At 36.8% G+C, this 12,109-nt stretch overlaps 1 protein-coding gene across 1 annotated transcript; it reads right to left on the reverse strand.

Moving 5' to 3' along the window:
* Positions 1–10,040: 10,040 nt before the first annotated feature.
* On the reverse strand, positions 10,041–11,687 carry LOC148553016 (uncharacterized). Its single transcript, XM_088494756.1, has one exon. It carries the CDS (start codon positions 11,685–11,687, stop codon positions 10,041–10,043), a length of 1,647 nt encoding a protein of 548 aa, XP_088350882.1.
* Between the last annotated feature and the right edge of the window lie 422 nt (positions 11,688–12,109).

Here is a 12,109-nt window from a genome sequence, read left to right on the forward strand (position 1 = left end):
GTTAACGTGGGAGTCAACGTGGCTCATTGGGGGCTTGTGTTCTTCCAACGTTAGTGACAATGTTGGGTGTCACTAACGTTGTTGACCACTTTGTTCCTTCACGTTAGCTTCCACGTTAACTAGGTTAACGTGGGAGTTAACGTGGCTTAATGTGCTTTGGCCAACGTTAGTGACAATGTTGAGTGTCACTAACGTTGGCTCCCCCCTTTCTTCTTAATGTTAGAGGCCACGTTAACTAAGTTAATGTGGACTCTAACGTGGCCACTCATGATCTTGGTCCAACGTTAGTAATAATGTTAAGTGTCACTAACGTTGGCTCCATTTCTTTACTTCCACGTTAGAGTTCACGTTAACTTAGTTAACGTGACTCTTAACGTGGGCAATGATGGCTTCGAGAGCGTTATTGGCAATCACTTTTCTCATTAACTTTGCAAGTTACTCCCATTCCACGTTAGTGTTAACGTTAGTGTAACTAACGTAGCCACTAATGTGGTTCTTCTTTGCTTCCTTTGTCCTGAAATCAAGCAATAACGTGCATCAAAGTTCTAGTCCAAGTCATGGGAAATGTAACATCCAATTTTGTCCTTAAATTCATGCAAAATCCTCATGAAATCATGTAAAGTGCACAATGTATGCTTGAATCAAGATGTAAGTGAATATCTACCCAAAACTAGCTTATTTCCTAAGGAAATGCATGAAACTACCCTAAAAACAGTAAAGAAAAGGTTAGTGAAACTGGCCAAAATGCCCTGGCATCACTTATGCAATTTAACTTTTCCATTGAGCTTAATTTACTCTTCCTGTAATTCTAAGAAATTCTCTTCTTCTACAATTTCACATTCACATTGAGCTTGATTTACTTTCCTGCACATTTACATTTTATGCAATTGTTCTGATTGATTGATCTATTGCCTCCTTTACTTTCCAGCACCCAGCCCCCTTTACATTTGATGCAATTTATCTTTCTTTCCATTTAAGATTCTGTCAATTTACATTCCTTATTCTTTAAGTTTTCTGCCCATTTACATTCTGTCATTTACAATTCTCAGCAATTTATGTTCTGTTGGTTACATTTCACTTAATTCACCAATGTTAGCTTGACTAAACTAATCACTCACTAAAGTTGCTTGATCCATCAATCCCTGTGGGATCGACCTCACTCTAAGTGAGTTTTACTACTTGATGCGACCCGGTACACTTGCCGGTGAGTTTTGGTGTGGAATCATTTTTCCACCCATTAGTGCCTCAATGTAATACATATACACAAACATATTGTATGAATACAAACCTGGTGCTATAGAATGCATTGTGCACTTCAAAATGCGAAAATACGTGTCAAACACGGCAGAGAGTGTTTCAGATTGCATCTGTCTCCTCTCCATAACATATAGGGAAAAAGATGCAGCCTTGTAGTCAGCTTCAACCTACAAAAAATATCAATTCAATCTTATCTCAAACAATAACCAAAACAACCATAATAAGTGATTTATATATAAAAATTACCGCCACCTTTGTCTTAAAGATCAATTCATGCTTACTTCTTTTTCTATCATTATCTGGGAACTGATTTGATGTCTCCATGTTTATTTGCTTATTATTTTTCTTGTTTTTAAATTTCTGAGCATCGCCTTTCTTCTCAGACATCCCAAGATCTTCATCAAATGAAAAAGACAAAAGCACCTGAAGCATTATAAAACAACAAACATCACTCAACAGCTTTGTGCTGAACGAAAAACCTTCCACAAAAAATTTAATGAGTTTTGCAAAGAAAATTTATGATTCTATCACTCTATCAGTTTATAAAGCACAACATTAACTTATTAGAGAAATAGAAAATTGACAAAGTACAGAATTCAAACACAAAATAGAACTAAATGAATTAGTAACTACCATCAGAAACAAAACCTATTCAATAGAATCAGGATGCAACTGACATTTATTAGTCTTAATATAAGTTAACTTTTATAAAATAAAATAGCTCAAACCCTGGGCAAAGAAAACGCAACTGAAAACCCCAAATAAAAAAGATAAAAATATTCAGAAGCAGAGATAGAGAAAATTCGTACATCAGGGGGACACCGGTTGAGATCCCGGACTAGAATTTGTCAATCAGGTTAAAAGTATAAGTGATAACCACATCATTTTAAAGGAACAAATGGAATCGATATACTCTACCTGTTTAGGAATCTGAATCAAGTAAACCTATTATTTCTATATACCACTTTCTATCAAAAAAAAGGTTGATGCACCACTACTTTGTGGTGTATTTTATGCTGAATTGAGAGGATTTTATCACCTTTTCTCACACCTATTCAAGGAAATAGCATGGTTTTGTATATTCTCCCTAATTTGTGCTTAAGAGGGAAAACATGCTTTTTAGGCCCTGAATTAGTAAATTTTAATTCACCTTTGATTCCACTAGATGCCTTGATGTGTGTGTTAGTGATTTCTGGTTGAAAAGGCTAGAAATGGATCAAATGAGTGAAGAGAAAAGCATGCAAAGTGGAGAACTCATGGAAAATCAAGGATTTGAGGTGCATTCATCGACGCGCACACGTGACAGACGCGCACGCATGGAATATGAAGTTGCATGGCGACGTGTACGCGTGACATGACGCGTACGCGTGGATAGAAAAAAGCCAAGCGACGCGTACGCGTGACCCATGCGTACGCGTCGACGCTCGCACGTGACCTCATTAAAGTGAAAACGCTGGGGGCAATTTCTGAGCTTTCCAGGCCCTGATCCAACTCATTTCTGAGCCTATTACATGCATAATTCAAGAGGAGTCAAAGGAGGGCAAGCACATAGTGGAGTTTACATTATGCTTTAGTTAGTTTCTAGAGAGAGAAGCTCTCTCTTCTCTTTAGAATTAGGTTATATGTAGATTGGGATTTCTTAGATCTATGTTTAATTCATGCTTTGATTTACTTTTCCTTTTCAATTTCTTGTTCCTCTACCTTTTCTTTCTTAGTTTAGCATTTTAATTCTTGTAATTGTTTACTTTGTTGTTGATTCACTCTTGTTTCTTCTATTTCTCTTTTAATGCAATTTATGTTTGATGTTTCTTTTATTGTTGATTTGCTTTATTGTTTTTAATTTCCTTGCAATTAGTAGTTGTAGATTTACATTTCTTGCAATCTTATCTTGCTTTCATTTTATGCCTCCCAAGTGTTTGATAAAAGGCTTGGAAGGATGTTAGAATAGATTTTTGTGTTATTGGCTTGGGATGGTAACTTAGGTGAAATTGAGTTGCTAATGTCCAAGTCTTGATAATTGGTATCCATTGACTCTAGCTTCCACTAAGTTAATTAGTGAGTGGTTAGGACTTATGGATTAGGATTGGTGTAGCTCATTCGACTTTCCTTCACTTGTTAGAGGATGACTTAATGAGATTGATCCTTACAATTATCATGTTGTGGTTAGTAACAAGGATAAAGATCCTTAACCATCAACCCTTGCCAAGACCTCTTTATCTTTTGAGTTTCCTTTATTTTCTTGCAATTTATCTTTCATGTCCCTTATCCAAAACCCCAAAATATGCATCTCATAACCAATAACAAGAACACTTCCCTGCAATTCCTTTGAGAGACGACCCGAGGTTTGAATACTTCAGTTATTATTTTTATTGGGATTTGTTACTTGTGACAAACAAATTTTTGCATGAGAGGATCGTTTGTTGGTTTAGAACTATACTTGCAACGAGAATTTATTTGAGAAATTCTAAACCATACGACAAAAATCTGTTCATCAAAGGTCCTCACAGACTAATTAGAAAAAGGAATGCCCTAAAGCTTATAATCAAACAAATAAAGAAGTGCTTACATAATACATACCATATCCTATTTCATGTATTTTATTTTTATTCTCATTTAACTTTTTCCATTTGAACTGTATGATGCCATAAAACTATCACTAAAAGCAATTAAAATTAACCATGAAAGAGAAATAGGAACCAAAATAAAGTTACCAAGCAACCAAAATGATTCACCGTAATTACAAGGAGATATAAGACTCATCTCCTCCATCTCCTCCATCTTTATAATTTAATGTAGGAGTAGCAAAGCCTCCAGCCTGCTTAGGATGCCTGTACTTGATGGAAGAGCCAAATTTGCATGACCATGTCTTCATGTAATATACTGCATTTTAAAGCATCAGCAGATATAATCAACACACAAAAGGAAACTCAAACTACAAATATAAGTCAAAATAAAAAATTTAAGATTATTCCAAACTACACACATACAATAGAATTATAGATTACCACAGAATACATCGTTTCATATATAAAACAAGGAATCACAGGAATCAATTGTCAAAGGAAATATCAACACATATTAAAAGTATAACCAGAACCATATTAAGCACCTGGCACAAAGGCTGGCCAACTGGCTCCAGGTACTCCTATCCTCCAACCCTAGCAACAGCACCAATAGCCTGAAACATTCACATATCACGGAATCATTAGACCACTACGAATATATGAATCTCATATTTCAATTGATTAAAAAGAATAGTGATTCAAAGGAAAACCCATCAAACAAAAAGACATTTGATTCAATAAGCTCAACACTCGCTCGATCAAACCGGGAACCCTCGCTGGATCAGCCGTACCGATCCATTGGGTGGACACAATGAAACCAGATCTGGTGGAACATAGAATGAAAAGGTTCTTCTGAAGAGATCGGGTGTGTTCCCCCTGATCCACAGTGCAGATTCTAGAGAGAGAAAGTAGAGAGAGAAGGAACTGACGATGGATCATCTGATCTTGTCCACCCAGATGCTAAGTGCACTCCTACTCCCTCCCAAAGAATCTATTGCTGGATCTCAAAACGACAATCAATCGTTCCTCGTCAGCGCCTCTCTGCAACTCCCCTGGAGAGCGTTTCATGGTTCACAACTACAGGAGATGACAGAGGTGGCAAGAATCATCTGAAAGCTAGCACTGGCAGAGAGCTAGATCTGGGTTTATTTTTTAGCAAGGAAAAGTATCGGGATTAAGTTGAGAATGAAGAGAGAGTGTACCCATTGAATTTCTTCTGTAAATGGAAAAAAGAGAATAGAACCGACGAGATGAATAGGGTTTCAAAAAGAAAGAGAAAAAAAAGATGGAAGGGGTAGCATAAATGAAGAAAGAGAAGGAAAGCAAAAAGCCATGGGACCCTTGAAGTGACATTTTTTGAATTAAAAGAAAACTCTAAAAAGCCACAAAATGCCACTTCGGATATGAATCCTCCTCTATACCATTGTTATATAGATTTATAGGAGTAGCAATTATTTATTTATATATTTGTATTCATAATTTCTATGCAATATTTAGTGGAAGCCAAAATCATTCAAGGAAATAAAAATGCTTATTATATTTAGCTACTCGAATTATTAATAATCTTTGTTTATACATGGGCCTATTAAGTTAGTCCACATTCTCATTAGTAGTCAAGTTACATTTGAAATTATGCCACACAAATTCGACTCAATAGTGGTAAAATCAATCCATGTGGCTTTATCCACATAGGTGGATGATGAATGGATTTTTGACGGTTTAGAATTTCACAAATGAAATCTCATTGCAAGTATAGTTTCTAAACCAATCACTAATCCTTTCATACAAAAAGTTGTTTGTCACTAAAACAAACCCCTAAAATTTATAAATCGAAGTATTCAAACCTCGGGTCGTTCGCCCTAGGAATTGTAATGGAGTGTCTTGTTATCGGTTGTGAGTTATATTTGGGGTTTTGATATGAAGCATGAAAGATAAATGGTAAGAAAGTAAACTAATGGCTAAAAAGGTCTTGGCAAGGGTTGGTGGTCAAAGATCTCTATCCTAATCACTAACCACAATATGAGAATTGGCAAGGATTAATCTCATTAAATCATCCTCTAACTAGTAGTAAAGGAAAGTCAAATGAGCTATATCAATCCTAGTCCATAAGTCCTAACTCTCCACTAATTCAATTAGTGAGAACTAGAGTCAATGAACCCCAATCATCAATTACTTGGACATTAGTAACTCAAGAGTTCCTAAGTTACCTTTCCAAGCCAAGAACATAAAACTCTACTCTAAAATCCAACCAAGCATTTCATCAAACACTTGGAAGGCATAAAAGGAAAGCATAGTAAAATTGCAAGAAAAGTAAATCTACACTACTCAATTTGCAAGGAATTAAACAACAACAAATCAAATGAACACAATTATTATGATTTACCTTGAATTGAATTGAAAGAGAAAGGGAGGAACAAAAGTAGATCTACAACAAAATATAAGAACAACATAAAGGAAATTACAACTAAAGAATGGAAGAAGAATGAATGTAACAACAAGGAATTGAGAAGAAGAAGATGAATTAAAATCTAGATCTAAGAACTAAATCTAATCCTAATTCTAGAGAGAAGTGAGAGCTTCTCTCTCTAGAAACTAATTACGAAGCTAAACTAAAATAATTGGTAACTAACACCTAAAGTATGAAAAGTCCCCCCATTCCCCCTTCAATCCTTGGCTTAAATAGCATCAGAAATGAGTTGGATTGGGCCCACAAGGCTTTAGAATTCGCTGGCCACGTTTTGCTTTAAGTGAACTAGGTGGCAGCAACGGCGCATGCGCGTACTTTGCGCGTGCGCGCCACCATACGTGGTTCAACCATAGCATATCTTATATCGTTTCGAAGCCCCGGATGTTAGCTTTCCAACCCAACTGGAACCGCATCAATTGGACCTCTGTAGCTCAAGTTATGGTCGTTTAAGTGCGAAGAGGTCGGCTTGACAACTTTCCGGTTCTTTCATTTCTTCATGAGTTCTCCAACTTTTCATGCTTTCTTTCTTCATTCCCTTGATCCAATCTTTGCCTCCTAAACCTTAAATCACTTAACAAACATATCAAGGCATCTAATAGAATCAAGGTGAATTAAATTTAGCTATTTTGAGTCCTAAAAAGCATGTTTTCACTCTTAAGCACAATTAAAGGAGAATATACAAAACCATGCTATTTCATTGAATAAATGTGGGTAAAAAGGTGATAAAATCCCCTAAATTCAATACAAGATAAACCGTCAAATTGGGGTTTGTCAACCTCCCCACACTTAAACCAAGCATGTCCTCATGCTCAAACCAAGAATGAAGCAAAGGGCATGGCATTTATTCAATGGAAACTAACTAAATGCAATCTACCTATATGCAACTATCTAAATGAATGCAAGTGCTTGGTCAAAATAAATCAATTCCCAAGAAACATATATGCACAAGGGTTAAGGACTAGCAAGTCTAATCCACAATTGAATTGAGTTATTAAATATTTTTACAAACTTGCATGAAGAATGATGATCATAGGTGAAAACATATAATTGAGCATCAAACCCTCACCGGATGTGTTTGCACTCTATTCGCTCAAGTGTTTAGGGTTGATTCACTCAATTCTCCTCTATTTCATGCTTTCCAAGATTTGTTTTTCTTCTAACAATCAACATTTATTTCATGCATGCATACAAGTATCATGAGGTCTTTTCATTGGTTGTAATGGGGCTAGGGTCAAGGTAGGATCATATATGGCTAGTGGACTTAAGGATTTGAATCTTTGATTAACTTAAACTTTCCCACCTAACCTATATAATGACCTATACAATTAAATTCTACTCTAACTACCCATTCTACTCACTTTTTCACATACTCATGCATCCCTTTTCATTTCACAACACTTATGCATTGATCTTATTGAGCTTCGCTTTGGGGCATTTTGTCCCCTTTTTATTATTTTTCTTCTTTTTTTTTTCTTTTCTTTCTTTTTCTATTTTTTTTCTTTTCTTTTCCATATTGTTTTTATTTTTCTTTTGTTCTTTTGTTTTTCTCATTTTTTTTCTTTCTATATACAAGAGCATCAATGCATAAGGTTTTACATTTGATCAATACATGAGTATGTACCCAATTCTCAATATTTTCAATAACAATACAAAATACCCTTTTATTCACCCAATGTCCCAAGGTTCCCACACTTGAATGATACTCACACACACTAGCCTAAGCTAATCAAAGATCCAAATTAAGGGACAATTATTGTTTTTCGCTTTAAGGCTTGTAATGTGCTAAATTAAGAACAAGTGGGTTGATCGTAGGCTCAAATTTGGCTAACAATGGAAGATAAAAGGTAGGCTATTTGGGTAAGTGAGCTAAATGAAATGATGGCCTCAATCACATAAATGCATGAATACACAAAATAATGGACATAAAGAATCAAACAAATCAAAGATTACAATCATAGAAAGAGAATAATGCACACAAGAAGGAAAAATAAGTGGTTATAAGATGTAACCACATCATTAGGCTCAAGTCTCACTTGCTTGTGTTCTTAGCTCAAAAACATGATCCACAATATATATAATTCAAGCAAGTTCTATGAAAAGTTTTCACTCAAATCAATTGACATGCCCTATAGATAGAAATCTTGAAAAATTCTCATTATCTTGACTAAGCTTATTGTGTATGCATATGCAAAAATAAGAAAATGCAAGTAAAAATCCTAAAATCCTAGAATGAAATGCAAAAGTATTGGAGTTAGAAATTTGTCACCCAAAATCGCCGATCGGTCGGACGACCTCCCCACACTTAAAAGTTTGCACCGTCCTCGGTGCACTCAAAGATGAGCAAGGGGGTACGGCGACTCTCCGGATTGCTGCGTGTTCTTAGTCTTGCTTCCATATTTGCTTGTGGTGCATTCGTTATGAAAAACAAAAATATAACACCATAAGATGAGAAGATATAAAAGTAAGGAAGCATACATTGTTGGAATGAGGTAAATCACTAGAATGAGGTGAGTGAATTAGTGTGACATTAAGAAATATTAGGTGTGTGAATTCTAAATTGCGCGGTTTAGAATACACATTAGCATAAAAGCTATGTCACAAAAGAAGCATGCACTTCACTTATCCTAGTGTGCTTGAGATGCTTTAAGTAAGCTTGTAAGGTAAGACAAGCATTAGAGAAGCATGAAAGCATTCAAGTCAAACATATGGATGGATATAATCATGAAATACAATGCATTAAGGTAAATGCTCAACATTATCCATCAAGAGGTTGCCTAATCGAGGGAAAAGGATCCAAATCACATGGTGGCTAGCTACAACATGCAATTCAAAAGAGTTATAAGCTCGAAGACAATTCTCATCACTTGGTATTTTTCAAAAGGTAAGCATGAAGAACTCAAAACCAAGTAACAAAATATAACCTCAATCATAGAATCCAACAAAGATTATCTAAAAACATTCATGCTAAAATAGCATTTAGGCAATAAGGGATGTAGCAATGTATAGTAAACAAAGTCAATACTCCAACACTTATGATGAGAAGAGAGAAAATAAAATGAAAACTAAACTAAAACTAACTAATCAACTAACTAACTAACTAATTTGTTAACTAAAATAAATGGTTGTCAATGGTGTTTGGAAGTGTTGGATGAGGGGTAGGAGGAGGGAAGAAGAAAGGAAAAAGGGAGAAATGGAAGGAGGAGAAGAAAAGAAATGGATGGAAGAAAGGGCATCCACGCGCACGCACGCATGGCGCGCGCGCGCGTCGTTGGCTTATTTCGAGAGTGGCGCGTACGCGTCATGTGCGCGTACGCGCGAGTTGGTTTGTGCGAAAGGCACAACGTTGGCGCGGCGCAGGCACAACTCTCTGAAAAATGTATGGAGGGTGGAACTTCTCAATCCACGCGTACGCATGCATGGCGCGCGCGCGTGGATGGTCGAAAATACTGGAAGTGCGCATACGCGCCATGTACGCGTACGCGTGGATGGTGCTCTGTTTTTCAAAATTTTTTTTCTATGTTTTTGCACCAATCCAAGCATTCTAAACCTCCAAACAGCTACCAAAATACCATAAAACCTTATTTAACATACTAAACTACCAATTAGACTCATTAAAACAATCAAAACAAGAGTTTAAACTAATTCTACCAATATGTACAAAAAGATAAATGAAAAGAAGTTACCATGGTGGGGTGTCTCCCACCTAGCACTTTTGTTTATTGTCCTTAAGTTGGACTTATGGGGAGCTTCTCTCAAGGTGGCTTGTGCTTGTACTCATCTTGGAACTTCCACCAATGCTTGGACTTCCAATAAGCTCCATCATTCAAGATTAATATCTCCAAGCTTTGATGGAGTTCTTCACAAACCATGGGCTCCCAATGTTGATCCTCATGTGTTCCCGGATCCCATATTTTGTCTTCACACCCATCTCCAAGTTGATTATCATTAATCCATGTGGGTGGTGAGCAAGGTGAATTCTCAACAAAGTGACTAAACATCCTTCTAGACCCATGTACTCTAGTTATACACCAACCTTTGCTATCAAGCTTTGGACATGTGACCATAATGAACCTAGAATGATGCTTCCAACCACTAACCATCTCCTTTTTACTCTTAAAGCCACTAATTTTTCTAAGTTGACCATCCGTCTCAAGCAAACCATATTCAAGGGGAATAACAAAGCTTAAGTATAAGGAATTTACCCACTTGAATGAGAGAATGGATGGTGGTGGCTTGGGGAGAAGTATCTCCAATGTGCTTGCAAGCTCTACTCCCTTGTTTGCTTCCTTGTCAATCTCCACCTCTTCATAAACTTCTTTATTTTCAATCCTTTGTTCATCAACTTCCTCTAACTCTTCAACATCACTCAAGTCATAAATGGGAGGTTGAGAGAAATCTACCTCCACATCACTTTTAAATTCATTGGGAGAAGGTTCTTCAAATTCAAAGGATTCTTCACCAAGAAGATTGGATGCATGATCTTCATCACCAAGGGAACTCAATTCTTGCTTCATTCTCTCCAAGTCTTCATATAGAATATGCCTTGGAGGTTGTGCACATTCCTCCTCAACATCAAATTTACTCTTCTCGGAGGGATTTTCTTTGATTTTAGCTTCCCATGGAAGTTCCGCATCTCCTAAGTCTTCAACCACTTCTTCCTCTTCTTCAATGGTCATAGGTTCCCCCAATTGTTCTAACACAAAGTAGCCTTCCTCCTTTTCCACCGGAGTTTCTAATCTCTCCTTCATGCTATGCTCTTCTTGAGCCATGGGAGTTCCTTGAGTGTCCAAAAGTTGGGATGCTAACCGGTTTACCACCGCATCCAAGGCGGTCATGAATTGTTGCACATCCCTTGTCATCTCCTCATGTCCTTGAAGAAGAACACCAAGGGTTCCATCCATTAGAGGTTGGAGTGGATAAGAAGGTTCATTGTCTTGGAGAAAGGGTTCATTATAGGAAGGTGGTTCTTCTTGGTGAGGTGGTGGTGTGTATTGAAGTGGTTCTTGGGAGTAGTAATCTTGGAATTGTGGTTCCATGTATGGCTCATATGGTTCAAAAGGGGGTTGGTATGGTGGGTAAGGATCATGGTCATATGGAGGTGTTTGTTGAAAATAGGCTTGTGAGTGTGGTTGAGGTTCATGTTGAGGATATGACTCATAGGCATATGGTGGTGGTTCTTGAAAGTCACAAGGAGATTCACCATAGCCATTGGATTGATATGCATCATAGAATGGCTCTTCTTCATAGTGCATTGGTGGAGGTTGTTGCCAAGAGGATTGATCATAAGCATATGGCTCCTCCCACCTTTGGTTATCCCATCCTTGACACACATCTTCATTGTAGCTCCCATCACCTACAACATAGTTGTAATCACACTCATAGCCAAAATGAGAATTCATGGTGAAAAGATAAAATAAAAACAAAAGCTAATAGGAAACAAAAGAAACAAAATTCTACAACTAGCAAATAAAGCAAAAAGCAAGATATTCACACTATTCACATATGTACAATAACCAATAACATAACACCATTGCAAATCCCCGGCAACGGCGCCATTTTGATGAATGGATTTTTGACGGTTTAGAATTTCACAAATGAAATCTCGTTGCAAGTATAGTTTCTAAACCAATCACTAATCCTTTCATACAAAAAGTTGTTTGTCACTAAAACAAACCCCTAAAATTTATAAACCGAAGTATTCAAACCTCGGGTCGTTCTCCCTAGGAATTGTAATGGAGTGTCTTGTTATCGGTTGTGAGTTATATTTGGGGTTTTGATATGAAGCATGAAAGATAAATGGTAAGAAAGTAAACTAATGGCT

The sequence above is a fragment of the Arachis ipaensis genome, chromosome B7 (genome assembly GCF_059453495.1).
Source record: "Arachis ipaensis isolate K30076 ecotype BB chromosome B7, ASM5945349v1, whole genome shotgun sequence".
Lineage (NCBI taxonomy): Eukaryota > Viridiplantae > Streptophyta > Magnoliopsida > Fabales > Fabaceae > Arachis > Arachis ipaensis.